The sequence below is a fragment of the Galeopterus variegatus genome, unplaced genomic scaffold (assembly GCF_000696425.1).
Source record: "Galeopterus variegatus unplaced genomic scaffold, G_variegatus-3.0.2 Scaffold1825, whole genome shotgun sequence".
NCBI lineage: Eukaryota > Metazoa > Chordata > Mammalia > Dermoptera > Cynocephalidae > Galeopterus > Galeopterus variegatus.
The window spans coordinates 209723-233912 of record NW_007727936.1 but is presented as its reverse complement, the minus strand read 5'-3'; the positions used below and the strand labels follow the sequence as shown (position 1 = coordinate 233912).

At 54.2% G+C, this 24190-nt stretch overlaps 1 protein-coding gene across 3 annotated transcripts in view; it reads left to right on the top strand.

Moving 5' to 3' along the window:
* The window catches only part of RAB11FIP3 (RAB11 family interacting protein 3 (class II)), a 43422-nt gene extending 23591 nt beyond the window's left edge, over nucleotides 1-19831 (top strand). For all 3 annotated transcript variants that reach the window (XM_008579180.1, XM_008579179.1, XM_008579177.1), the window contains 9 exons: nucleotides 1317-1352; nucleotides 5779-5872; nucleotides 7384-7487; nucleotides 11323-11463; nucleotides 16024-16105; nucleotides 16930-17067; nucleotides 17338-17492; nucleotides 17654-17795; nucleotides 17869-19831. In XM_008579180.1, the coding sequence (XP_008577402.1) occupies nucleotides 1317-1352; nucleotides 5779-5872; nucleotides 7384-7487; nucleotides 11323-11463; nucleotides 16024-16105; nucleotides 16930-17067; nucleotides 17338-17492; nucleotides 17654-17795; nucleotides 17869-17982 (1006 nt within the window). In that variant the 3' untranslated portion in view covers nucleotides 17983-19831. The remainder of the gene's footprint in view (nucleotides 1-1316; nucleotides 1353-5778; nucleotides 5873-7383; nucleotides 7488-11322; nucleotides 11464-16023; nucleotides 16106-16929; nucleotides 17068-17337; nucleotides 17493-17653; nucleotides 17796-17868) is intronic.
* The last annotated feature ends 4359 nt before the right edge of the window (nucleotides 19832-24190 follow it).

Genomic DNA, 24190 nt, shown 5'->3' with positions numbered 1-24190 from the left:
TACACCTGCTAGAACCACCCTGTGGCTGCCGGGAATGCTCTTCACTGGGAGGAGTCTCACCAGAGGCACTCTACCACCCAAATTGCCCCGGGAGGTGTTGGGGCAGCCTGCTGGCTGGGAAGCCGCCGGGAGTCCACCCATGCCTGGGAGCCAGGAGCTGGGTGCCTGAGGCCGTGTGTGCCAGAGGATCCTGCCAGAGGAGCAAGTTGGCCCCAGGAAGAAAACCCTCTCCTCTGCAGCGTCTCTCTCCCTGGTGCCCTCTACTGACAGAATTTAGCATCACAAAGGAAAAATATGTAAAGGGCCCAGATTTGTTTCCACAGCACAAGTAAAAAGATGAATTGGGAACTGAGAGGCAATAAGTTGATAACTGGCACAGCATGTATTTCTCCCCAAATGGATTTTTCTGCCTGATCCTTAGAAGAAAGTCACGGATGTGTTTGAGATAAGAAAGCTGGAGGTGCTGATTGGTTAGCTCAGTGGGTTGGACCACAGTGTTATAACACCAAGGTCAAGGGTTCAGATCCCCATACTGGCCAGCGCACACACACAAAAAAAGGCAAAAAAATAAGGAAGCAGGAGAGAGAGGTGGCTTGTCTGCTGCTGTGAGTTCAAGGACAGTGGTGTTTCTTGTGCTTGGAAGGATGAGTTATGTTTCCTTGCACCTTGAGGCTAATAGGTTAGCAATTAAATTGGAAAATAAAACGCTGGACTTAAGAAATGAGAAGTGATCTAAGTTTACCCCTTTTTGCCACTAGAGGTGGCTAAATCAGATGGACAATGTGTAATTGACTGTATTTACTGCCCTCAAATGGCAGCAGGAAAGGTTTTCCAAACCTTTGCCAGGCAGGTGTGTGGAGTGCTAAGTGTCAGTGCCTAAGTTGAAACCAGTGACACACTTTCCTGTTATAAAGAGGCTTGTGTCATGTTTCATGTGAGGGCCTCTGATGGGCATGGCATGGCATGGGACAATGGCTCGTACCCAGGACAGCCTGCTGGCAGGTCCAGGCGCTGGGACTGGCCTCTGAGTAGAGTCTGGTGGTGGCTTCATCTGGAAGTTTCTTGGGGGGGTAGAATGATGAGACGTGGCAGAAGCCTTGACCATGCCCTGACATTGCTGCCATGGCCTTGACGGTTTTGCTGAATGGGCTTTCCACACACGGAGCTTGCCTCGGGGAGGGTGCTGCATGCCTCCGTGCATGTTGGAAAGAACGCGCCCATCCCCATATCTCTTCAGCCTGAGTTTCCTGTTTCCTCCTGTTCCTCTCTGTCTGTTCTCTGACATGATTTTCCTGTTTATTTTGATTTTTGCACAGTCCAGCAAAGCGGCTGTCCAGCAAGAAGGTGGCAAGGTAGGCAGACCCTCGGTTACTTATTAAAAAATGTTCCTATGAAATGTGTGACTAGTCATAGTTTTTTAAATAAAATGTTATAATTTTAAAAACTTCTAAAAGTTACTTTTCATGGTTTGGGATTGAAAGTAATGTTAAGGGATGGTTTGTGAAAAGAATTTCCAGGGCTGTGGATTTGGGCTTGTGACCAGGAACAATATGCCAAAAGCCTTTGGCATTCCTCCTGTGTCACTGCGTGTGCACTGTGAGGTCTGGAAGGGGCCACCATCTCAGCTGTCTGCTGCAGGGTAGCACTGAGGTAGAGTGACCGAGTGGGGGGCCTGCCCTCTCAGAGCGGGTCTGGGATGGCCTCCTGCAACACCTTTACCCCTCCCAGCCTGCAGTGGCTCCCCAAGGTGAGTTGAAGTGAAGGAGTGGCCTGACTCTGATTTCTAAAGACATTTCTTCACTTTGGATGCTATGCATTGGCTTCCTGCTAAGAAAGATGGTGGCCCACACCTTTATCCTGCCCCCTGCCAGTCTCTCTCTATGACAGTTTTTACTGAAACAAATATTCAGGGTGTATAATACACCAGCTCCCCTCACAGGCAGCCATGTGGTGGTATTACTGCATTTCCTTAAGACACATCATTCATTGCTTCTGCTGGAGTTGGTGATTGCCTTCATGTTTTTATTTGCTTCCTCTCTGAATTGCTGTCCTGCATTTGCTGCCCAGCCCTCTAGCAGGGCGACAAGACCCTCTCTGGCTTGTTCTGGAACATCCCCTCTAGGCCTTCTCCTTGCCCCTCGGCACAGTGCATTCTCCAGGACGTGGCTGTGGCCAGTGCCCTGTGAATTCCTTCATTTGTCCTCATGGGTTGGATCCTCAGATCCTTGATCGTCTTTCTTCCTTCTCATTTTTTATCTCCATTTTCTGTCAAGCACATCTTCCCGTAGCTTCATGAGAAAAGAGGTGCCCAGGAGAAAAGTTCCTGAGACCTGGGTAGTTACTTTTACTCTTATGCTCTGGTTGGCTAGGAATTACAGGTAACAGACAGTGTCCCTGTAGAACCTTTGAAGGCACTGCTCATTGTCTTTTAGTACTAGGGTTGCCACTAAGGGGGTTAATACTTTCTGTTTTTGTTTCCTTGTGGGTATTTTTCCCTCTCTGGGAGCTTTTAAGATGTTTTCTTTATCTGTAAAGTTCAGAAATTTTATGGGTCCTTTGAGTCCTTTTTTCCAACAATTATGCTGGACAAAATGAAAAATGTGCCTTTTCCATCTGTAATTGTTCCCTTAGTTCTGGAACCTTGAATCTTTTCTTTGACAGTTTCCCTCTTTCTCAAGCTCCTCTGTGGCTGGTGCTGGACCCTCTCACTGCTCCCTCCACTTTCTGGGACACACCCCAGCTCTGCCTTCTCCTCCCCTTCTCTTTTCCCTGGGCTCCTTGTGTGGGCCCCTTTCTTCTTAGAGGTTTCCCCTCAAGTGTCGGGAGTGCCGTCTGTCTCTACTGGAGTGGGTGCTCACAGCTAGTGGTAGCCTCCTATGGGCATGTGGTGTGGACTTGCCCATGGCAGCAGGTCTTTTCTCTAACCAGACTGGTTGCTGTCCCCAGAGCGAGCCCTGCCTGCTTGCTAGCCTTCCAGGAATGGAACTGTGCCACTGTTTAGTTCTCAGATGGTGGTTCCATCCCCGTTTGGGGGCTCATGTGTCTGGGTCCCCAGGGAATCCTCCTCCTCCATCCCTCCAACCCTCCATACCTCCATCCTCGTCTCTGCTTCCCAGTGTCTGGTGCCCTGGGCATCTCTTTCCTGGTGCTGTGTCCTCTTCTGTTCTTTGTCCTTGAGGAAGGAAACATTTTGGTTTCCGTTTGGTGTCATCTTTGGGGCTGCGGGTCTAGAGGAAGAGGTGATGGACACTGGCACTCCACCACCTTCTCTGGTTATTTCCTCGCTCTGCCCTGTAGAAAAGCACCAGCTCTTGGGAGCGGGATGCAAGTTCTCAGCTGCACTTCACCACAGCTTTAGCATTGCCTGCCTTCTCACTCTCATGCAATCTTTTACCCCAAACAGGCTGCAGCTGGCACAGACCCAGCTGAGTCATCTGCTTGTCGCCTCCATGCCCTGGACGTGGGCAGACCCTGGACCGGCGTCAGGGCCCTCTGAGAATTTAATTTTAATACCACAGATACCCTTTGGTATTTAAAAAAAAAAAAGAAAAGAAAAGAAAAGTCCAATCTGCAGGTATTTGTAATTAGAGTTTACAAAACAGGCATATTCTGCAGTATATCTATCTACATGCAAATATGTATGTTTGATTTTTGATCTGCTGCTGTTTTGCCCTTAAATCTGCCACCAGAATTCAAAGGAAATGCAGAATAACTGTCATAATGCACTTTTCGTAGTTTTCATCCCTTTGTGTCTAAATTGTGACTGAGATGGTGAGTTTTGCATTCACTATTTGTGGCCTCTGTGACCTGGCTGCAACCGTAACCTCTCTGAGCCCCATTTCCTCCCTGTCCACAGAGGTGGAAATGGCTTTCTCTGGTCGGCTGTGTGTGCAAGGACACAAGGCAGCTGGCATAGAACTGGCCTCAGCCAGGACAGGAGGAAGCACCAGCAGGATCCACAGAGGGGAAATTATCGAGGGTTGGTACCCCTCTGCCCCCAACAGAAGGCGGGTCTTGGGGGGTCCCAGCCTTTTGTCATTCACCTGCCTCTGTTTGGGATGGATCAGGTGTTTCCCACAGCCCCTCTCCTGGGAGTGTCTCCTGAGGGAGGGCAGGTGGTTGAAGAATTCTCCCTTCTAGTGGGTTTAAATGAACAGTGCCTCGCTCACCATACCAAGGAACCGCAGCCTCATCCTGAGGTGGCCATGTACTGAGGCCACTCACTAGGTGCAGCAGGTTGTGTGTCCTTCCTCCCTGGGTCAGTCTTCAGGAGTGCCCAGAGCCCCTAGTAGGAGGTCAGAAGCAATGACAGCCTTATCAGCCTGGCCTTTGTGGTCTAGGATGGGCAGCTTACTGCCCTGGGAGTGACATTATGTTTGCGGTCGAGGTCATGGGTGCTTAAGAGCAGCAATTGGCCAAGAACAGGGTGTTCATCATCGTCCTTTTGAGAATCTGGTGAAATCCACAGGCCCTGAAGCGCTGTGTGTCCCGCCCAGCACATACTTCATGGGGCATGTGGTCCTCAGGGGTGAAGAAGCCCTTCTTTTTCTCTCCCCTTCATAGAATATTCATGAGGGAAAAAAAGGAAATGTACAAGCTCAATCAATACCAAAAAGGAAATAGAACTTTATACATTTGATAAAGATATTATAGAAAAATTTTTAATTATTAACATTTTATTGAATTCTTACTCTGCTCTAAGTCCCTAGAAAGCTGTTTATGGGCATGACCTTATTTAAACCTCATAATCACCGGCAGATCTCCATTTTATAGGAAAGTAAGGCTCAGAGAGGGTGAGTGCTTTCTTGGGGTCACACAGCTATAGACATTAAGCTGTTGAGCTTGGAGTCTGGCTTGGTACTGAGGCTCCCAAGGTATGTAAAGAACTCAACTGTTGACACTTCTGTACAGATGCTCTCAGAGTTTAATGTACTCTAGGTAGATCAGGGCTGATAACAGATTTGCCACAACTAACGAGGTTAATTTGGACAGGTGGTACCTATGAACGCGTGTTTACCGAGCACCTGTTAAGGTACCAACAGCTGAGGAGCAGCTGCTGCCCTAAGGCTGCAGCGTATGGGGCCCTTGGGGGACTGCAGGGTCAAATGTCCCCATGAGCACCAGGTTGGGTGGCATCTGGTGTGCCTGCAGGGCCGGGGACTTGTGTGCACTGGAGCTGGTGCCGCAGAGGATTACACACCAGTGTGCCTTCCTAAGCTCGCTGGACCAGGTCCAGGCTGATCCCAAGCTGACCCCAGGTGTGATCCCCTAGTAGGACTCCTAGGGACCACGCTTCTTCAAATGCTTACTGCTGCCACCACAGGGGTTACACCTGATAACCAAATATCAAGAATGTGCGTAGGTGACATGCACAGAAGTCAAGATACTGAATTGGTATTTCTCAGGTCTCTGTGGAAGACTTGGTGTCAGGCTGAGGAGCAACATGGTGTTTTGTTGCACCTGAGTACAGAGCACCCTTGTCCTGCTAGTTGGCAGGAATGTGCTCTCTCAGGCTCCAAAGAGCACCAGGAGGACTTTGGGATCACAGAGTGCAACCTGCTCACTCCCAGCCCCTCGGTAAAGGCATCCAGCCCAGGGAATCTCCTTTGTTCAGCGCTTTGATCAGGAGGAGACCACCACCCTGCTCCCCAAAGCAGGGGAGGACCTATGCTCCATGGTGCTGTCGTTTGCTTTTCAGATAGACTTGGAAATGCTCGTGGTTAAATAACTCATTTGGTTTTTCCCTTTCTTTCCTCTGCTGCTTTTTCTTTCCCACAGGTACCTGCACCAGTCAGGGGCCCTGACCATGGAGGCCCTGGAAAACCCTCTCCCAGAGCCCGTAGAGGGCCCAGAGGAGGACATTGCTGACAAGGTAGGCCCTGGGTAGTCATGTGTAAATGTCAGGGGACAGTATGGATAGGACACAGCCACGATCTGAAGACCTTTTCCAGATGTGCTGCAGGGTGCACATTGAGGTGGCTGGTCACTGGTCCCATCTTGGCCCATCAGGGGTGGCAATGATGTCGCTAGGGGCTGATTAGATCCTCCATCCAGCCCTGGCCTTCAGCAAGTTCTCTCAGGGGCCTAGTGGACATAGGATGAAAAGGAGTACTTCATGTGGTACAAGAGCTAGCTGAAAGGAGGGGACTGAGCAGTGGAAACGTTGGTGATTGTGCCCGCATTTGTGTGGGAGTCAGTTCTGGGGGCAGGTGGATGCTGGCAGCATCGTGGGGACACCCAGAGATTCAGTTCACCAGGGCCTGTGGAGGCAGGACCTGGGGGTGCTCAGGGCTTGAAGAGGAAGGCACTTGACCTGTGTTGACAGCAGAGCCAGGAACGTGAGGGGCGGGCTCCTTCTGAGAGGTCCCCTGGAGTGCACCACGTACAAGGCAGAGCTGCACACTGTGCTTAATACCCCTATACTCAAGGGTGAGGGGAGCAATGCCCCCCACCTTGCCTCCTGTTGTACCTCCAACTCACTTCCTCCTGCACCCGCTCACCTTCTTCTGTACCCCTAACCTCCTCCTTCACCCTCTCCATCTCCCTCTGCAGCCCCTCATCTCCTGCACCCCCTCACCTCTTCCTGTACCCCCTCACCTCCTCATCTCCTCCTGCACCCCCCTCCTCCTGTCCCCCCACCTCCTCCTGCACCCTCTCATCTCCTCCTGCACACCCTCATCTCCTCCTGCACACCCTCATCTCCTCCACCCTCTCATCTCCTGTACCCCCTCATCTCCTGCACCCCTACCACCTGCACCCCCTCATCTGCACCCCCACCCCCTCATCTGCACCCCCTCATCTCCTCCTTCACCCCCACCCCCTCATCTGCACCCCTTCATCTCCTCCTGTACCCCCTCATCTCCTGTCCCCCCCACTGTTCCCCCTCCTCTGTGGCTCCTTCAGCATCTCATGCTCTGAGTCCTTTCTCTGTCACCTTCACTCCTCTTACCTGTGCAGGTGTTTCTCATCTTGAGAGCTGCCTGAGGGAGTGATACAAGCCTCTCGGTCCTTTGCACCTCTGGGCACCTGGGCCTCAAGCAGAGCAGGGGCCCCTGTCTGTGGGGGGTGGGGGGGGTTCTGGGCCTCACTGCCCCACATGCCAGTCCATGGGAAGGGTGTTCCTGGGGCGCCTAGGCCTTGGAGCCCCCGGGAACATGTGCACTGTGATGTTGAGGTGACAGTGCCCCTGTGCCTTTCTGATCCATGGGGAGCTGCTCTTTGTGGGTTTAGGGACAGTCTTCAAGAGCCACTTGGACCCAACTCCAGCTTCACTGAGCAGATCTGGTTCTTTGTTGAGAAAATCCGAAATTCTTCCCTTGGGGGTGCAGGCTCTCCTGCCTCTTCCTACTTGATTCTCAAGCCATCGTCCCTCTCACTGCCAAGGTCATCTTCCTGGAGAGGCGGGTGTCGGAGCTGGAGAAGGACACCGCAGCCACAGGGGAGCAGCACAGCCGGCTGAGGCAGGAGAACCTCCAGCTTGTGCACAGGTGGGCCATCTTCCGGGAGAGGCGGGTGTCGGAGCTGGAGAAGGACACCGCAGCCACAGGGGAGCAGCACAGCCGGCTGAGGCAGGAGAACCTCCAGCTTGTGCACAGGTGGGCCTGGGGCAGGAGGACCAGGGCTGCAGCATGGTGCTTCCCGTGGTCACCCCTCCACGCATCACTCCCATCTCCATTTATTTCTCTCCCTCACGAAGCAGGGGCTTGGCCACTACACAGAGGTGTGGCTCTCACCTGGAGCTGCTTATCCAGTCAGGTGCCAGGCAGTCACCTGCACATGGCTAGTGAGCTACAGGCAGGCAGATCTGAGGCTTTGGCTTTAGTGCTCTCCACGGGCAGATACCTGTGGAGCCTTGGACATACACAGGGCACCTCCTCACCTCTCAGGAACAGCTGCCACGTGCACCCACATGGATGAGAAGACCCAGCAGCTGGTGAGCACGTGATGTGTTGCTCAGCCTCACAGATTCAAACCACAAGGAGAGGGTGTGTTCACTGCACCCAGAGCCTCTCTCGGTCCACTTTTTACAGAACTTGAGAGTCCTCACAAGGTTGGGTCAGGGTCCACCTGCAGTCAGTTAGCAGTCAGCATCAGGGGCCCCTTACTTGTGACCCTGCTTCTGAGAACCCATCCATCAGCCCTGGTCCCTGAATAGGGCTTGTTTGCTCTGTGGCTCTGTGTGATCTCATTTGTCCTCACACTCACCCTGGGAGGCACTGCTATGGTCTCCATCTCACAGATGAGGAAACTGAGGCTTGAGGAGCTTAGATGGTTGCCCGGGGCCTCATAAGTGGCAGGTGGGGGCAGACCCAGGTCCGTACCTCCAGACATGCTCCACTGGAGGAGCAGGTAAGGTAATGGTGTCTGCAGGAGCTCATCCCATCCCTGAACAATGTAGGTGATAGAAGTGGCTGAGCCACACTGTGAAATGAGCAGAAACTGGTGAGGAAGAGACAGCACACGTCCCTGACTAAGACCTGGCTAGGGCGCTGAGAGGAAACAGTACGACACTGCATTACATGGAAAGCGGGAGCCACCTTCCCACTCTACCTGCAGACTGTCCTTAGACGCTGTGATGTTCGGTGTTTCCAAACCAGGCATGCATGCAGCCTCATGCCCAATTTGCAGTACTGTTTCTTGAGCCAAGTAAGGTGTGCTTGGCCTGGGGGAATCACCTCTCCAGGCTGTGCCTGTATGGAGCTGGGTGCTGTGGGGACGCCTGAGAGACACTTGTAGAATCTGTGGAAGAGGTTCTGTCCTTTGAACCTCTATCCTTGCTGGGCTGCCTGAGCCACATCCTGGTTCCACCACATATTCAGAGCAAGGGCTCTGTCCCTCTAAGCCTGTTTCCTCATCTACATCCTGAACGGGTGGACTCAGGGCTCTGAACCAGGCTGGACACAGGCCTGCACGCACTTGGCTGGCAGCAGTGGTGTTCATATTGTGGCCCAGGCACTCGTGAAGCCACAGAGGACCTTGGCCTCCTGACGTAGTGGTCTCTCATCCTGCTGGATACTAATGTTCACACCCTGACCTTCAGTTTCAGGAGATGGGTCTGCCCATGAACACTGCGAATTGGGCTGCATCGTGTGATTTTGGGCACACATTGCACATCTTCTTCACAAAGCGAGGACAGGTTCCTCGTGGAGCAGAGAACCTGGGCTTGGTGGCTGCCTGCTCTCTGGGATTTTCACCAGGGGGTGCCTGTCCAGTAACTCCCACTGCAGAGCTGGGGGGTTGGGGGGGCCAACGTTAGGGAGCAGCTTGGGCTTCACTGGTGCATTTGGTATATGTTGCAGCTCCAAAGACCATGGTCACTGCCCCCTTGTCTTTGTCAAGGGAAGTCTGGATGGGCCACCAGATTTCTTTGTCAAGCTGACTGTCGAGGTTTCGTTTAAATCTGATGTGCATTTATCAGTTATCCACATTCATAGCGTGAAATCCTCACTCCCCCCACCGCTCTATTCAATTCCTGTGGATGTTTCTCCTGGAGTTCGCTTCAGCTCTCATGAGCAATATGAGTACACTGCTCCTTAATGTTTCCCATCTTTTAAATGTTATCTACCCCACTCTGAACCACTTGCTCTTGAGCCCTGCTGCACAGCTTTCTTCCATTCACTGTCATCCTTGGAATTCCATGTGCCTTCTCCTGTGTTTTATGTCTTATTTTCTGGATCCCACGATTTCTTCATTTTCTGAGGAGGATGTCCCTCAATAGTTGTTTGGAAAGGGGTTCATAGGATCCAAATTCTTTGAGACCTGCATGTCTGAAAATATGTTCACCCCCCAGTCCCCCACCTCCAACTTATAGTCTAGCTGGGTGTGAAATTCTAGGTCAGAAATAGGGTTCCAGGGGCCGGCCTGTGGCTCACTTGGGAGAGTGTGGTGCTGACAACACCAAGTCAAGGGTTAAGATCCCCTTACCAGTCATCTTTAAAAAAAAAAAAAAAAAAATAGGGTTCCAGTGCCTCTGACCCTGTGCTGTGGCTGAGAGGTCTGGTGGTGCTGCTGGTTCTGCTGTTCTCTGTGGAATTTGTCTTTCTCACCCTGGACACTTGATGAGGATCTTTTATTGCTCTCTGTGCTGTGCACTCGGTTTTCAACTTTTAAGTCTAGAAAAAGTGTCTTTCAGCTTCAGGAAGATTTCTGTACTTATTTCTCCATACAGCCTCCTCTTCTTCTCATCTGGCTTAACTCGTGTTAATCACAGAAGAGATCTTGTGGGTCTTTGTGATCTATTCCTTCCACAGCATGCAGGGTGTGGTGTCTTAGCTCTCTGAGATTGTTAGTTACAGGCTCCCTGCTGTTTTGCTCTGTGTTAAAAGTTTCCTGTGGTGTCTGGTGGTCTTTGGCCATCTGTTGACTGTCATGTATGAGGTACCAAACAGGAGATGAGAAGCCCTGTGTGCACAGACAGGGCTTGGAGCATGGGCTTCGCTGCATCTGTGGGCAAGTCCTGTTGCCCTTCTCTTTGGGATGGTCAATTCCTGTCTCCTGCTAGTGGTCATGATGGTCTGGGAAGGGGCCATGGTCTCAGGGCCCCCATGGGAACGTTCTGTTTTCCCCTTGGTCTCGCTAACACCTGCCCTGCCCCTGCTATAAAGTGACTGGAAGGGGGCTGGTCTGTACACGCAGGTCCCCAGACTGGTGGGGACTGGGCACAGAGTGGACCCTCCCCAGTGGCCCCATAACACAGGGCCCAGATGTGCCTAGCAGCCAGTGCAAGACTGGGCCTAGGTCTAGTGTGACTCCAGTGACCCTGGAGAATGTGTGTACTGCTGAGAGGTGCGTCATGGGCTGATGGTGCTACAGCTGAAGCCCAGGTTTGCCCCTCAGCATATTGTGGCACTTGCCGTGTTTAGCTGTCACATTCCACATGTTGAGTCAGATGTTTACTTTCTGGAAAGTGCTGTGGCCCTTGGACCCCAGTGCTTTCTGGCTCCTCCCAAGGCCCCACGTGTCTGGGCCCCAAGCCTGGCTCATTGTGTATAGCAGTTGCACTGGAGCAGCTGTCAGTGGGCAGAGTGCCCCAGAGACTGGCAACTGTGGGCTGGGCTCTCTGGATAGGACTTCTGTCCATACACATGAGCAGACAGTGCCTGCGCGTGTCAGCTGGGGTGGGGATGCAGCGGAGACCATTTTCACTGCCCAGGCACCCTTGAGGCGGGGTGGAAGCTGTTTGGGGGCTGTGTTCCTGCCTCAGAACTGCTTCTCCCAGAGTTCTGGGCAGCAGTGTCACTGCCCTTCCTGTCCTTCCTCCCAGGTGGGGGCAGGCTGTCAGGGCCTTTGAGAAGGCTCATCTCCTCCCCTTTGCCTTTCAAGAGCCAATGCCCTCGAGGAGCAACTGAAGGAGCAGGAGCTGAGAGCCTGTGAGATGGTCCTGGAGGAGACCCGGAGGCAGAGGGAGCTCTTGTGCAAGATGGAGAGAGAGAAAACCATCGAGATCGAGAACCTGCAGGCCAGGTAGGGCGGGGTACCCACAGAAGCCCCACCCACTCCAGAAAGGTACAGCTAGGAAAAATGTAATTTTAGAAAAAGGAGAACACCTATGTGAAGAAGACCTTGAAACTCTCCTACAAACCACAAGAGATCTGAGTTCATAGATGGATCCCTCTGGTTGTCAGCTTCTCCAAATCTATGTCTAATTGACATATCCCAGTAAAAATATCAATCTTTTTTAAGGGAACTTGACAGAATTACTTTTATGCTTCTCTGGAGGCATATAAACCTTAGATCAGTAAGGAAGAGTGGGAGAACAGAAAGAGGAGGGCGTTAACCGTGCTGTCTGTTAAATACATCACAGCAGGAGGAAGACCAAAGCAGGGTGGTGCCACATGGGTGACCAGTAGTCCCACATCTAGGCACTCATACTGTAGATTTGGGGTGTACATTTACAGATACACTTGCAAGGGATGGCTCTTCGAATATTTTTTGTAAAAGTGAAAACCAGCAGACTCCTGTTACCAGAGGAATGGTGGGAGAGGGTCTTAGAGTTCCCCACCCTCAACATGATTTCTCACTCACCACTGCTCATGTTTGGGCAGTGAGAGTGGAGGAAGTTATTGCATATAATTTTTTTTTTAACTGAGCCTGTACTACTTTTAGAATTCAAAATACAGGGGTCGGCCCGTGGCTCACTTGGGAGAGTGTAGTGCTGGTAACACCAAGGCCATGGGTTCGGATCCCTATATAGGGATGGCCGGTTAGCTCACTTGGCAGAGCGTGGTGCTGACAATACCAAGTCAAGGGTTAAGATCCCCTTACCGGTCATCTTTAAAAAAAAAAAAAAAGAATTCAAAATATCTAAGAAGAGCTTCTGGGCATTTTCAAAAGTGGGGTGGCTGGAAGGGGATTGCAGTCAGAGGCCTCCAGCGGTGGGTTACATGGGCTGGGCAGCCAGGGCAGCGTTCCTTCCTGGCCTGGGCACACTGGGGCTGTGGGGGGCATAGCCACGTGAGAGATCCTGCCTCCCACATCTGCTCTGGTATGGAGAGCACGGCAGCCTAGAGGGACACAAAATGGACAGGGGTTTCGTGAGGCCATCAGGGAGCGAGTGGGGCTCAGTGTTGCTTCCTGTCCTGAGTGAACCTGCTGCCTGCCCTGCACACCCAGCGTCAGTGCTTCTGCATTGACCCTGTTGGCCTCCCTCAGCTTCCTGGGGTGGCCACAGGAGGCTGGTGGTCATTGGGATTTGCTCAGGCCCTCACAGGCCCCTGCAGCCCTGAGTCAGCTCCCCAAGCTCAGCCCAGCACAGGGCCTCCAAAGTCTCAGGGACTCTCCCAGCATGGTCTCAGCCCATCTGGTGTACAGGGAGACCCTGCTCAGTGCAGTCCGTCAGGAGGCTGGATTCACGTTCCCCTGGCAGCAGATGGACCCTGAGGTGGGACACTGGAACAGCCAGGAGCAATAGGGTTGGCCCCATGCCAGCTGATGGCTCATCTGTGCAGTTACTGCCCGGGAGACAGCTGGGTTTCAGGAATGGGGCCTCAGTAGAGGCGAGAGTTAAATCTGAAAGAGCGTAGGGAGGAGAAAAGAGCCAGGAAGCTGGAACTTCAGATGTCCTTGATTGGGGACAGGGAAAGAGGAGCATGTGTCAGCAGCAGGGGGGTTGCTGCACTGATTTCTCAAGGCACAGGGCAGAGTCAGAGGTTGCAGGCCAGGAAGGGTTCTAGGAAAAGCCAAGTTGTCATAGGAATGGGACACCCAGTAACTCCCAAGGCTTTGGAAAGCATGGGAGGGCTGTGGTGGTGGCATCAACAGAGACCGAGGCCTGCTGCATGGCCTCCTGGTGCCTCCTGTGCCCTCGGCATTGGGGACATGGCACTGTTAGTCAGCCTGTGAGTGTGGCCCAAGCATGTAGTGCTCTCCAGCAGTGTGTGAGCCGAGGACACCCAGGGAAGCCTCTGTAGGTGCTGGGAAATACAGCACGTCCTTCCAGCAGACACAGGCGGACCTCCCCGGAGCCTGACAATAAAGGAAGGAGAGAAAGTGGCGAAAGGACTGTACTTAGCACTGGGGACACTGAGTGTGTCTGTGGATAGAGGAGAGGGAGTGAGGAGCACGGAGCAGAAGGGAGGCGGCCGGCCCAGGAGGATGGTGCTGTGCTGTCAGGAGCTGTGCAGCTGCTACCCTCTGCCTTCACCTACCTGCAGTTCTGACATTCCACAGAATTAAAGCATGATTTGCTTTTATAATTTCAAATAAAAACCACAAGTATTATTATTATTTGGGGGGGGGGCGGCTGGCTGGTAAGGGAATACGATCCGTTGACCTTGGTGTGATATAACACTGAGCTCTAACCAAGTGAGCTAACTTGAGGCAGTATTATTTATTTATTTATTTATTTATTTTTCCCTTTTTGTCTTTTTTCGTGTCCGGCAACGGATCGCAACCCTCAGTGTCGCGCCCATACCGGACCGGGACTGGCAACGGGATCGCAACCCTCGGTGTTGCTCCCACACCTCGCTCAGCCAGTGAGCGGGAACTGGTCTGTATGTGGGATCCGAACCCTCGGCGGGAGCGCCACCGCGCTCCCAAGCGGCGCACTGTAGCAGTGCGCCACCGGGCCGGCCCGAGGCAGTATTATTTTAAAAGGGGAAAATAACCGTGGGTAAAGATGTCTGGACTCTTGAGTCAGAGATGGTGAATTGAGCATGTTATCATACTCCACTCCCAGCAAAACAACAGGAAAGACAAATGTTAGTGGTATAATAAGCCCAGAAAACACAGCTGTAGCCACGTTTCTAATGCACACCGAAGACATGGCCTGTTGAGGCACCCTGGGTCAGCAGTGAGGGAGCCAAGAAGCACCAGGATTGACACCTCAGAACCAAAGGCTCAGAAATGGTAGCACCAGCCACCTGCGGAAGGTGGGCAAAGGTGAGGCTCAGAAGGATCCCAGCCCACACACAGCTGAGTCACAACATACCCCACCATGGAAGAGGGGGTCTGGACCGCAGGGCGGCAGCACATATGAGAATGGGCACTGCCGAGACCCTTGTCTGGCTGATGGTGCGCCTGTGCCCAAGGGGCCTGATCAGCCCAAGACAAATCCTAGAGGCACTGGTGTCCCAGTTCCCTCATGAACCTCCCCAGGTGGTGCAGAGGCCAGCGGGGTGTCCTTGGGGGTGAGGAGTATGTGGATTTGCTTTGCCTCTGCACCCAGTCATCAGCTCTTTGAAGCCAGGACAGTCCCTGCCTGGGTTTGAGGACACCCTCAACCCCCTTCCCACCCCATGCTGTGCAAGGGGGTTTCCATCGCACACCAGATGCGTGTGGGTGCAGATCAAGCTGAATCAGAAGGGATAGCAGGGTAGCAGGATGTTTAGGACAACTGGATTATGGGAAAGAACCAAGACTCCTTAGAGAAGTGGCCAATGCTGGGGCTGGGACAGGGAAAATACAGGCTGAACCTGGAACATCTTATAGTACCAGTAAGTAAGGAAATGCTCAGATGAAAACAAAACATGCACACACTGAGGGGGCGTGCAGCAGGGACACGGGAGACAGCACGAAAGAGCTCCCAGTGGCCAAGCCCGGCACAGCTTGAGCCACAGACTGAGAACGATGCAACTGGATCGTCACGCAAGGTGCAAACCAAATGTGCGCAAGCCCATAGTGATTCACACAAACAGCTGATAAATAAATAAGTGGGGAAGAGGACACAGATCTTCCTCATGGAAGAATTCCAGATATCTGCAGATAGCCCTCCAGGAGGCAGTGCTGGGCCTCCCCTCCCCCAAGGGTGGGTTGGACTCATGACTAGCTTCCAGAGGACAGAGAGTAGGCAAGAAAGTTGTGACTCGACACAAAGGGGCTGGCGGGGGGTGGGGGTCATCTGGCAGACGCACCGTTTCCAGGTGGCCAATAGGGCATGCGATGTCAGGTTCCTGACTGGTGTGGCGAGAAGGCTCCTTACTTCTGTGGGAGTCTTCCCAAAGCCCATCATCTCAGTCTAATCACAAGGAAGCATCAGACTAACCCAATTTTAGGGACATTCCAAAAAATACATGATTGAGCCTCCTCAAAACTGTCGTGGTCATGACACAGCAGGGAAGTCTGGGGGACTGTCAAAGACCACAGGGGATGAAGGAGACTGAGAACTAACGCAGTGTCATCCTGGGCATTGGTGGGAAATTCAGAGTGTAGTGAAGAGTTTGGTTAACAGTGTGCCCCAGTGTGGGTTTCTAGATGTGACAAATGTGCTGCAGTGATGATCAGTGACAATAGGAGGTGAGGCCAGAGCAGGGTAGGGCCCATGGGGTGTCTGCACTGTGTCTGCAGCTTTTTGGTAAACCTAAAATTATTCCAAAACCCAAAGTGTATTTAAAAGCCATCATGGATTGTGGAAAAGCGTTGGCCTAGAGCAGTTGGGTGGGGTGCCTGAGGACTGGCCATGGGTATTTGGGGGCATCTGTGGGTCATGAAGCAGCCCTAACAAAGCTTCCTTGAGACACTGGGCCTCCCTTGCCCCGCAGAGGCACATTGCTGGGGAGTGGGCCCAGTTCTGCTCTTGTGTCCCAGGCTGCAGCAGCTGGATGAAGAGAACGCTGAGCTCCGCTCCTGCACGCCCTGTCTGAAGGCTGGCATCGAGCGCCTGGAGGAGGTGAGCTGCCAGCTGGGAGTACAATCCACCCTCCGTTCTTCACACCGATGGGGGAGTCAGAGTCTTCAAAGCTGGGTGGCTGCATGGCTGGCTGAGGGTTGCTGTGGGGTGCGGCTGCCTACCAGCTGTGCTGTTCTGAAGAGCAAAGTGATACCTCCTGGGCCCTGCTGTGCTTGTGTGTGAAGGAGCCAGGCCAGCTCTGGACCCAGGCCACCATCCCTTTGGTGGAAAACACTGGGTCTTGCCCAGCCTCTGGTTCTTCCACAGACTCCATGGAGCCTGGAGGTTCGCTCTTAGATTGACCCAAGGGTCTGAATCCAGGGATCATGTCCTTTGAGGGGTGGACTTCAGTGGACCTCTAGTTCCCTGCTTCTGCAGGTGTGTAGGCAGAGGCAGCTCCCACACCCCAGCTGCTCACTGAGAGGCTTCTCTTCACCTTCCTCCTTGCCAAGTACTCTCTGGGAAGCTTCCAAACCAGAGGATGTTCCAAGACCACTTGGGCTGTGGCTCCTGTGAACCAGACAGCCAGGCTGGAGTTGCCCACAGCCCCCAGGTCAGGTCCTGTCCATACAAAGGTCCTTCCTGCCTTTTCTCCCCCAGCCTCCCAAGAAACAGCCCCTGTGGCTGTGTGTGTGCACCTCGGGTGCTAGGCAGGGCGTCCTGGCAGGAAGGCCCAGAAACAGCCCTGCAGTGCTCTAATCACCAGGGCCACCACACTGATGTCAGTGGAGAGTGAGACCATCTGGGGGGACAGACAGCTAAGTCTAGCTGTGTGAATGGGTAGGGCAGGTGACACGTCCATGACAGGTGTTTTGCTTTTGAAGGAGAAGCAGAAGTTGCTGGATGAGATTGAAGAGTTGACACTGCGGCTCAACGAAGAGCAGGAGAACAAGAGGAAGTTGGGAGACAGGCTGAGTCATGAGAGACACCAGTTCCAGAGGGACAAGGAGGCGACCCAGGAGGTGAGCAGGGCAGCCCAGACACGAGCTGTCCCCTTCCCCATGCCCCAGCCTGGCGACAAGGAGCCCTTTGTTTCCTAAGACATGCAGCTTCTGGCCATGTTGCTCTGGATGGAGCTGCAGGTGTGTGGCGGCATTTGGGAAATATGTGTGTCATCATCCTCCCTAGAGATGGTGGCCAGACTGACCCAGAGGTTGTAAAGCCAAGTGATGAGCTCACAGTTGCCCCCTCGGTGCCCAGAGCCCCCAGCTCACCCTGTGGTTGCCTCGCAGCTGATCGAGGATCTCCGCAAGCAGCTGGAGCACCTGCAGCTCTTCAAGCTGGAGGCCGAGCAGAGGCGGGGCCGCAGCAGCAGCGTGGGCCTGCAGGAGTACAACAGCCGGGCCAGGGAGAGTGAGCTGGAGCAGGAGGTCCGCAGGCTGAAGCAGGTGCAGGCACACGGAATCTTCCAGAAGGCTGGCATGGGGAGAGGGCACCTGGGGGACCAGCACCCGAGCTGGAAGTCCTCCCCTGGCCAGTCCTTGTCCCAGATCAACCACCAGCAGGGGCCATGGCCCAGTTGTGACACTGTCATGTCCCCCCCCCCCCGGACAACCGTAATCTGAAGGAGCAGAACGAGGAGCTAAATGGGCAGATCATAACCCTGAGCATCCAAGGTGCCAAGAGCCTCTTCTCCACGGCCTTCTCCGAGTCCCTGGCTGCAGAGATCAGCTCGGTCTCCCGAGACGAGGTAACGCACCCCCACCCCCGTCTGTGCACCAAGGTCTGTGCACCCTGGCTCCGACCCCTTGCTCTCCCCACAGCTCATGGAAGCGATTCAGAAACAGGAAGAGATCAACTTCCGCCTCCAGGACTACATCGACAGGATCATCGTGGCCATCATGGAGACCAACCCGTCCATCTTGGAGGTCAAGTAGAGGCAGGGAGGCCCAGCCTGGGCTGGGTTCAGGACTCTACCAACACCCCGGAGAGGCCCTGTCACACCATGAGGAGCCAAGACCAGCAGGCCCCACAGCTGGCCAAGTCCAGAGCCTCTGGGCTGGACTGAATAATGACAGGGGCTGCTAAAGGGGCAGGGGGCAAAGGGCAGCGGAGAAGGAAGAAAGGCAGGGAAACCCCCAGGACTGAAGCCCACAGTGGGTGTGGGGTGTGGCTGGACCTGCTGTCAGCTCTGCCATCCTGGGGGCCAGGACATCCCAGCCCCAGGTCCGCACAGCATCGACGCCCAGGTCCCTGTTCAGTGGTGATGGAATCACGAGCCTCTCTGTGCAAAGATGTGGGGACAGTTCTCAGGCTGGGGTGAGCCCATCGGTGACCTCCCTCATGGCAGCCCCTCTTCCCACTGTCCAGCCCTATCAGGAATGAAGGAAGAAAAGGGGTCCCCACTGAGGATGCCGCCACCCATGCCTGCCTGCACAAGCACCCTGACTCAGTGGCCACCCAAGCCTGCCTGCTCCCGGACGGCATGCAAGCCCCTGGACCTTCACATCGGACGTTGTGGTGCTGGAAGGATGGGCGGGCAAGGCTGGCATGTCTTGGTCTGAGCGCCACAGCCCCTCCTCCCACCCCCTAGTTCTCCCCGAGCTGCTCAGGCCATCACCCACCCAGATGTGACCACCTTGGTCCAGCTTTGTGCCCAGGGGCCTCCCACGGCCTGACCCTCGCTGCAGTAACCCTTAGGGGCCTTGGCCTTCCTGTCAGGGGCTGGGACAGGAGCCTATTGGGGCCCTCTGGTCTGAAATCAGGACTTGAGATTCTGACTGTGTAGAACTTGCTCCCTGGATGGGGTGAACACCACCACCCCCTCTGACTCCCAGGTGCAGGTGCTGCTTCTCTGCAGGTGTGGCCTCACCTGACCTGGAGTCCACACCCTCTCCATGCAGATCGTCGCTGCCCTGGGTAACGTCAGCATTTCCCAGGCCAGAGCTCAAATGTCTGGAACCATGTTTTCTTCTGGGTGTCTAACTTAGAAATCACTATTCCTCCCTGAGGGTGCATTTTGCAGGAGAGTGGGAGCAGGGCAGGCTCTCCAAGGACATGAGGATCAAAGAGGGAGGCTTTCCTTCTGTGCACCTGCTGCTTCCCGGCCTGCACTACCTGGGAGCAGCAGCATCACTCCCACAGGCTGCTGGGCCTGCCCCCGAGCCTCAGCACTGGCAGGGAGCCTTCGGGCCTTCCTGGATGGGTTGAGACCCCATCAGGAAGACTGGCCACTCCATTGTGTGCACGCGTGTGTGAGTGTGTGTGTGAGTGTGCACGCGTGCATGTGCCCACACATGCTGCCCTGTGTCCCCCACCCTCCACCTGGCCCACCTTCTATGCTAAGAATTAAGATGTTGCCTCGTATTGTACATTTTGGGGAAAGCCTTGGTTGTAAATCAGTGTAAACTTGGAGGAGAGATTTTTCTATCATGTAGAGTAGGTATTTTTTATAGATTGAAGGTTGATCAATTTTTTAATACTTTCAAGAGAGAAAACTATCTGTGTATACACATGAAATATATATATGTATAATATATAAATACTGGAGCCCTGCCTTTCTGTGCCCAGGTTTTGGCCCTGGTGTCATGGGCTTGTGTCCTGTTTCTGTGACTGCTCAGCAGTGCTGTAACTGTAAACATGAATTGCCAGGAGACAATGTGGGAAACACACACTAAGCACCAACTTGCATACCGCTCCCACTTTAATTCCCTGAGAAGGTGCTCTTCTGCCTGGATGCAGGAGGGCAGGAGGCCAGCACAGATTAAAGCTGTTACTGCACATGCAGAGACTGTCTCCTTCCTCCATGGGGACTGCAGGGAAGGGAGAAGGCAGCATGGGCCTGGTCCAGGTTCCCTAAGATGTCTGGAGCCATGGTCCTCTGAGCCCAGACCACAGGAGCCCTGAGGTTCCAGGATCGCACCAGGCTGGGCCACTAGCAGACTTCAGCCACTTTCTGGGTGGGATCTGGATGCTAAAGTCCTGCAGCTCTGCAGGGGGGCACTTCTGGGGTGGGGGTCCACATGTTGGGACTCTGGCGGCCCTCATGTCCCTGTCATGGTGTGACTCGGCCCCCGAGTGCAGCCCAGGAGGGCCTCAGTGAGCCCTGGCTGCTGGAGTGGCAGAGGAGGGGACATGACAGGGGTATCTGAGTATCACAAATCCCTGGGGATGCGAATCCCATGTCAGTGGGGAGCCACCCGTGTGTCATCATGGATGAAGAACAGGGCTGTGGTCTGCAGGCTGGTGGTAGAAGTCGTCCCCCAGGAGGGACCACGCACAGAGCACCCAGAACCAAAGGCACAGAGAAGGCAAATGCCCAGGACAGGATGGACTTGAAGGTCAGAAAGAAGGGGCAAGGGTGGGCACAGGGGAAGGCAGGGCTGGCTGAAGAGAACTCAGGAGCTGCTGTGGTCACAGGGACTCCATGAAGAAGGTTCTAAGGGGAAGTGACCACATCTGATTGGAAGGGAGGCTGTTAGCTCAAAGTCCCCAAAACGCATGCCTTAAAAACTTGACCACCTAACCTGGGCATTCGCAGAGCGGCAAACCACGCACCTGCAGCTCTCCCACCCCCCTTGCACTGAGCCACCTGCCTGCCAGTCACTCTCAGAGGGAGAAAGTGAGGCCCAGGAGGCTGAGTTCCCAGATCTGCTGGCCCAGGAGGCTTCAGCTGCTGCCACAGGCTGATGACTGGATGGGACATAGCCTGGCCTACAGCAAAGAGGCCTAGAAGCCTTGTCCTCAGCAGGGGTGCAACAGAAGGGCTCCAAGGTTACCAGGGTCAGGCCTGGGAGTCCTGGATGCCTCGTGGGGTAGAACTGAGGAGGAAATTTGGGGGATGTGGATATGTCCAAGGCCAAGTTCCTGTCTGCAGGGGAAGGGCCTGCCCATGGGTACCTGCCTGGCACCAGCAGGGCCCATCTCAGCCTCGGGGGAGAAGCTGGAAGTGGGGACAGGGGAGTGGCTTCTTCTGATACCCCACCATGGCCTGGAGGCTCCTCAGTCCAGGCAGCTGCACCAGCAGAAAATGCTGAGGTCACTGCACTGTTCCTCCAGGGTCTCCAGCCCAACGGAGACAGAGCCTCCCATTTGGGACAGGATGGGGTGGGAAGACACGTGCTGAAGATCCATTGTACACGGAAATGGATTCCCTGGAAGTGCTATCTGAGAGCTCGCAGGTGGGTGAGAGCAAGGTGGGGGGGTGCTGGCTGGAGGCTGCCTGAAGGGTGTTCCCAGAGGAGGCCTGTACCCCCCTGGAGGTCTCCACCCCACAACCATGCAGTGGCCTGGCCACAGGGCCTGCCATTGCACAACCCTCCAACAAGCAGACCCTCTCCTGATACAGAGTTGCTGGTTGAGTCTTCCAAGGCTTGGTTAGTTATGCCTGATAAAAGAGCACACACAGGGCTCTGCCCCTTCCCTTGGAAAAGACCCACCAGCGTGTGTGGCCCTCGACTCAGGCTTGGGAGCCCAGGAAGGGTGCCCATCTCTGCTGTGGCAGCCCAAGTGGTACACCGCCCCCTCTACCTGCTGGCGGTTCAGAGACCTGGAGGAGGCCCAGAGAGGGGCAGGGGTCTCGGCCAGGAACCTAACCCATTTCCCTTTTACTTCTGAGGTCGTCTGTTCTTTGTGACTTGGGCACGTAGCAGGCGATTGCAGGGTCACTGTAAAATCTGAGCAGTGTGTGGCGCATGTGAGCCCGCCCCCTGCTGGCCTCCCTGAGCGCTCCTCCCACCGGAATGTCTGCTCCGCTATGGCTGTTGGGTCTGTTTTGTTTACTGCCATGTCCCCAGCACCTAGAACAGTCAAGCACCCAGTCGGTGCAAGTAAAACTTTCTCAAGGACCCATGAACTGATACCTCCCACCCCTGCCTGGGGTCTTTCTTCTTGCCCCTCCTCCACCTCCTTCTCCAGGTGGGATTCATGCCTCTCCCCTCAGGTCTCCTGAGCCCTCAGTGAGCTGTGGTGTGTCAGTGACTAAGGTTTCTTTATCGTGACGGTTGTGTCCTTGGGCCAGGACTGCACTGGTACGGAACAGGGCTCAGTCAACAGTCTGGATAATGCAAAGCCACTTATCTTTCTGCTGTGTAGTCATGTAAAATGAGGCCTGTGTGCCTGATGTTTTGGTGACTCAGAATATTTCAGATGACCACAGGTTGACTCTACAGATGCAGGAGAGACCCCATGTCCCTCATCTTGCCCATTTGTCACAGGGCACACTCAGTTCCTGGCTGAAGCTCCCAAAAATTGATACCAAACTCACAGATCTGGCTGCCTGCCCCAGAAAAAATCAAACAAAACTCAGATGATGTGAAAATGGAAGTCACCTTTTATTCAGGAATACCGGTCACCTGGGGAGAGATGTTGGGCTAACCCATGTCTCCAGTAAACCTAAAGGAGAATGGCCAGACTAAAGCCATCTCAAAGACACAGGTTTACTGAGGGGTTTTTAAAGAATGGATTGGGGGAATGGAACATGGGAAGTGAAAAGCAGGAAAGAAGGGGACGTGAGCTATGAGGGGTCTGTGTCTAGGAGTCAGGTACAAGCTCTTGCCAAGGCCTCTTCTGGTTTCTTTCTGTTCTTATCTTCGCTATTTCAGGACGTTGCAAGATTTTGATTTGCTCCGGAGTAGAATCAACTCTTCTGCAGTCTTTTGCGTAGTTTCACTTTGCGGAGCTCTGGTTGACTTGGCTGGTGCCCAAAGTCAGCTTACAGTCATTTGGCCTTGATCACTTTTCAAAACTCTACAAGTCTCAAAGAAAGAACTGTTAGCTTTGTGAAGTACTGACTGGCTCCTCAGCCTTCTTTTCCTATTTGGCAAGCAAGATAAGAATGTCAAGAAAGTGGGGGAAAAAAGAGTGGAGAGAAAAAGAAAAACCATCCTTTTAAAAATCTGCCTCCAGTCCATGCAGTTTTAGGTCCCAACATGGCTTCAGTCCTGCTCACTCCAACACATTCCCTCTAGCACCGTCCACGGATGGCAAACATCTCAACGGTCTTGACCCCTTCTGAGGCCCTCTTCAGATGAGCGAGCTTTCTCCCCAAGATGACAGGCCTTGGCCCCTTACTGCGGGAGACCGGTATACTCCTGCCCTCTCACCACCACTAGAGCCTGGCTCAGTAGCACTGGCCACAGAGTGGGCTGCTCTGCAGGGAGGTGGTGGGAACTGCAGCCATCAGATCAAGAGGCTCAGCTTCCGTTGCTTCTCTGGTTGGGAGGTTATAGGGCTGTGAATCCCTCTGCCGGCTGGGCCGCTGGCCTCTGGCCAGGAAGCCACACCATCCCTGACACAACCACCTCAGGCGATGCCCAGGGAAGAGCTGGGGAGGAAAGGGGACCTGTGATCACTGGGCCCTCACCGAGAGTCAGCCAGTGACTCTGACCTCTCATGTGACATCCCAGCCATATTTGGCTAGAAAGCCATACACTGTCACCCTTCATGCAGGTGAGGAAGCTTGGGGGGACAAGGGCCCAAGTTGCAGAGAGGAAAGGCATTTCTCACTCAGCAGACCCGCAGCCTGCTGGCCTGGAGGGGATGCATTTCCTGACCTCAGCAAGACAGGGTGCAGGCTAGGGACAGAGAGCACATCCAGCTGCCCTTCCCAGCTCTGCAGAGGGGACAGCAGACCTGGGGGGAGGGATTCCAGGGCAGGGATGATGTCTCCTCATCAAAAGCCTCCCAGAATAGAAGTAAATCTCCTGCCACCTCAGAAACTCAGGAACCCAGCTCTGTTCTGACGGCAACTGAAGGCCAGATCCTCCACATCAAGACACAGGTGTCCTCAATGAAGCATCTGCAGAGTACCACGGAGGTCCGTCATCCTCGGCTCGCTGGCTCTCCCCGAGCGTGAGATCCTCCCAGGGGCGCCAGCCCTGTCTCTGTAGGTCCTGCTGAGACGGGCTCGGACTTTCCGGGCCTGGAGAATCGTCGCCCCATCTCCCCCTTGCAAGACTCCGCTTTAACTCGCTGCTGACTCTGATCGGCCGGACACCGTTCTCCCGGGTCCCCGTCCTCGGCCGCCCTGGCTCCGCTCCCGCCGCGCAGCCAGAGCTGTCGGCCTGCAGGCCCGAGCGCGAGCGGCATGCCAGGTGCTCGAGGGACCGGGGGCCGCCGGCGGGAGCCACGGCGACAGCCTGGGCC